The 3,992-nt window shown below is 43.0% G+C and overlaps 1 protein-coding gene across 1 annotated transcript; it reads right to left on the bottom strand.

Annotated features, from left to right (window-relative positions):
• Positions 1–1,160: 1,160 nt before the first annotated feature.
• Positions 1,161–3,355, bottom strand: LOC148010433 (fructose-bisphosphate aldolase 5, cytosolic-like). Its single transcript, XM_087671206.1, has 3 exons — positions 3,196–3,355; positions 2,779–3,059; positions 1,161–2,239 (listed from the first exon to the last, which is right to left on the bottom strand). The coding sequence occupies exons 1-3, from the start codon at positions 3,221–3,223 to the stop codon at positions 1,460–1,462; spliced, it is 1,089 nt and encodes a 362-aa protein (XP_087527332.1). The 5' UTR covers positions 3,224–3,355; the 3' UTR covers positions 1,161–1,459.
• Positions 3,356–3,992: the final 637 nt, after the last annotated feature.

Genomic DNA, 3,992 nt, shown 5'->3' with positions numbered 1-3,992 from the left:
TTGTTTCCTATAGCTTTGCTGAAGGTCAACAATAGAGCTCAAAATAGGAGCTCAGAAATATATGCTTTAGCACTCTATGTATTTTCCATTGTTGCCTATACTTCTTCCATTCTCTTCACTTGAATTCTCTTCACTTGAATTCCAAGTATTAGTCTCTCTTTTTTTGTGAGAATGTGGGGGCTTAAAGTCAATGAAGGGATCTATTTTATAAATAGTCTGTCAATAATATAAAGTCTCAACATATATGCTAGATGCTCGCATTGCTACTCATTAGCAAACTCCATGTGTGGTCTCTAACCACCAATGTATGGGTTTACTACAAAATCCAATCTTTCAATAACTTAAATGTATGAATGAGTGTCTTGCGAGCTAGCACTCGTACTCAACAATGACTCCATGTTTGCTCAAGACCATGTATTAATGTTATATGCAATTGTGTATATAGCTCGCACTAGGATCGATGGTAACATTCTCCCTCTTTTCCGTGCTTTTTAGCAAGCTTTAATGATAAGCTTTGATTTCTATCCTATCAACATGCATCATATTGATATGTGTATATTCTTGCTTTGCTAAGATGGATAAGAGAGATTCGTCATCAAAAGGGTAATGCCTTCTTACACATTTGGGCCTCTCTCTAGCAAGCTTTAGTGATCCCTCTCTCTATATACATGTGTGTGTCTGTGTGTGTGAGCTTAATATGCTATCCGAGTATACCTAATCCATGATCTCTCTCTTTCATATGTTTCTAACACAAATACACACATCTATCCATCTCACATTGTGATGCATTAAAAATTTTGATTACACTCATCACATTGCCATTCCTATATCCCCACAATCTTTATAGAGTGAAGATGAAATCTCTCTCTCTCTCTCTCTCTCTCTCTCTCTCTCTCTCTCTCTCTCTCTCTCAGGAACTCATAGATATCTATTGTTGCTATAGAACATGCATTGTCTCTTTAAAATCCTAAGCATTCATCGATGGCGAAAATGCACCAATGTTGGATTGTTTGCCGTCAATGTTGGATTGTTACTTGGAAGTGCGAGGACCTCTCTTTGCACTTAGAAGTTTTGACTATCTAGAGGGTGTCAAGAACAAGACTTATTATCCTTTGTTAATTTGAATGTTCAAGAGTGTAAAGTATGTATTATGTAATGCCAATAAAATTTGATATTACTATTGGTAAATACGTACAGTTGCATCTAATTGATGCGAGGGGGACCAAGTCTCAAAAGGCAGTAAGTTACAAATGTTTCTAAGTAGCTTGTAGCTAACTTTGCAACAAACTGTAAACAAATTTTCATGCCTAAACCAATGAGCTTTACAATTATTTTGTGTTATCACAAAAGGTAATCAAAACTTAATGATTTGGAGAAGGTTGTGAAAAGCCCCACAAGGAAGAGCTAAGGTTTGGTTTGTTTTCTGCTCTCGCGTGGGAAGAGAGCTGTTTATCCGGGCCTAGTACTTGTAGTCACGAACATAGAGGCTCTCAGAGGATGCGCTGCCTCCTCCTGTGCCATTGGAGCTGTTGGGGGAGTATCGACCAAGGGAGGCTTCAGAGTTGGCACGGCATCGCGCGAGGAAGGCTCGTTGGCCATCCGGCGCGCTCTCGCGCCGGCCGCCCCAGAGGCGCAATGCGGTGTGCTGCAGGGCTCTCCCATAGGAGAATGAGAGGGCCCAAGGCTTCACTGCATTCATCTTGTTCATGGCATCCAAGTTGACACTGGCTTCCTCCTCACTCTGCCCCCCTGACAGGAACATGATCCCAGGAACAGCCACAGGCACAGTCCTCTGCAAGCACTGCAGTGTGTACCCTGCAATGTCATTGGGTGTGGCCTTAGGCCCTTCAGCCCCAGGTGTCACCATATTTGGCTTCAGCAATGTGCCCTCTAGCAATACCTTGTGGTCACTCAGAGCCTTGTATACCACAGCCAGCACTCTCTCTGTCACAGCTGCACACTTTTTAATGCTGTGGTTGCCATCTGTCAGCACCTCTGGCTCTACTATTGGAACAAGCCCATTCTGTTGGCATATGATCGCATACCTCGCGAGCCCCCTCGCATTCTCTTCCATGGCAACCTCTGATGGCTCATTTGCTCCTATCTTCAACACTGCTCTCCATTTCGCGAACCGTGCCCCTGCCTGGTAGTACTTTTGGCATCTCTCAGCAAGTCCATCTAGTCCTTGTGTAGTGGTCTCACCATTGGTGCCTGGCATTTCCACTAGCCCAGTATCCACCTGTAGAGCACATGGAGGACTATGAGCATTACCTAACTGTCAGTTTTGGTACTTATAAAGTTATGACAAAACATCATCCACCTGTAGAGCACATGGAGGACTATGAGGATTACCTAACTGTCAGTTTTGGTACTTATAAAGTTATGGCAAAACATCATCCTTCTTCTTTTTGTGGTTAGTTGTAAGATTATGTAAGCATGAGCTGGCTCAGAAGAATGGTGGTTTATTGTGAGATGCAAGATTATGTAAGCATAAACTAGCTCAAAATGCAAGCTTATGTAACATTTTGAGCAAATGTAAGCTTATGTGAGCTCAAAACCTAAGCTTTACATGTAAGCATAGGTAAGAAGAAGACATTTACTGCAAGGATGCCTTAACATATAAATTGTTATGTGAGCTCAAAACCTAAGCTTTACATGTAAGCATAGGTAAGAAGAAGACATTTACTGCAAGGATGGCTCAACATATAAATTGTTAGGTGGCAACGCTGCCTAAACAGCCCCTTCATGTGGCTTAAACAATGAGAAAGAAGTGCACACCTTGATGCCTGGCAAAACCCCTCCTTCAATGAGGATGTCTGCAAAACGTTTGCCATTGGAGGCCTTCTGGAAGAGGGTTTCTTCAAAGAGGATGGCGCCACTGAGGTACTGGAGGGCGCCCGGCGCACAGAACAGCATCTCGCGGTAGGCTTGGCGCATTTGCTCCCCATTCTCTATGCCAATGCTCGCAAACCTCTTGCCGATGGTGCCCGTGCTCTCATCAGCAGCCAATATCCCTTTGCCTGGCGTTGCAATCCGCCGCGCATTCACAATCAGCTCCTCTGCACAATTTTGACATCCAGACAAAATCCTTAGATTGGTTTAACTGCGTCCTCATTGAAAAACCAATCTCATTACATGGTCTTTCGTCTGAGGGGGATCATAAGCGTCGTAAATCATGGTTTTAGTGTGTGGCACCTGCGTATTTGCCGATGTGCGCCGACATGTTTTTATGTTCTCTGCACTCCTTGATTAATCTCTCTCTCAGGCATGCAAGCACGCGAGCGAGAGAGAGACATGCAGAGACAGACAGAGAGAGGAGAGGGGGGGAGAGGGGTGGCGACTTGCCGAAAGGGCGCATTAGTTGCCTCTCTTGGTGCTTTTTCCCTTTCATTCTATTGTTATTATTTATTAGACCGCATTTTATCTATCTTTTGAACGCAATTTCACGCTGTAACTTTGAATATAATTGCATTCCCTACGTGCTTTAATTATTGGTCTTTTGAGTTTTGGCCTCGTCTAAGCCATTGCGTTTTGTTTGCCTCACATTTTGCCTTAGCATGAAAAGTAAAAACAAAAATCATGTTAAATTATAAATTTTAAATAAACAAATTCATCCACCAAGACCCACCCTCGGGTTAGCACCATTCCATGTCCTCGAGTGTTCTTACACTTTACACTTTCTACCACTGGCCTCCTCCATCATTCAATTTGCAGCTTGTGTCCCAACGTTATATCAACTCTGCCCATTATCGTGCTCTCTATAAAATAAGTCTCCAATGCACAAATTGGTGGACTATGTTCTTGGCGGATAATTTGCCATTCTAGTGTGACCGCTCTAGCTTCTTAATGCGTTTCAGAAGTTTTGGGATTTTGCAACGTGCTCTATAATGTATGGAACGTGCTCTACTTCGACTTCATTTCTTCTAATCTTTTTGTCATTAGGCTTGTCCTCAATCAATAGTGCTCCACCTTGCCAAAATGTGTGTGTGTGT

This window comes from Lygodium microphyllum, chromosome 29, assembly GCF_053477565.2.
Source record: "Lygodium microphyllum isolate KBCC chromosome 29, Lygodium_microphyllum_v1.1.10, whole genome shotgun sequence".
NCBI classification, from domain to species: domain Eukaryota; kingdom Viridiplantae; phylum Streptophyta; class Polypodiopsida; order Schizaeales; family Lygodiaceae; genus Lygodium; species Lygodium microphyllum.
Note: the sequence above shows the minus strand (reverse complement) of the source record. Positions and strands in the feature narration are given on the sequence as shown.

Bases quoted from the DNA above. Each gene is read 5' to 3' on its own strand.
- LOC148010433 (XM_087671206.1), bottom strand. From the start codon at position 3,223: ATGTCGGCGCACATCGGCAAATACGCAG. The intron at 3,060-3,195 runs GTGCCACACACT...AAAATTGTGCAG, and splicing joins GCACATCGGCAAATACGCAG to AGGAGCTGATTGTGAATGCG. The intron at 2,240-2,778 runs GTGTGCACTTCT...TGTGCTCTACAG, and splicing joins GGGTTTTGCCAGGCATCAAG to GTGGATACTGGGCTAGTGGA.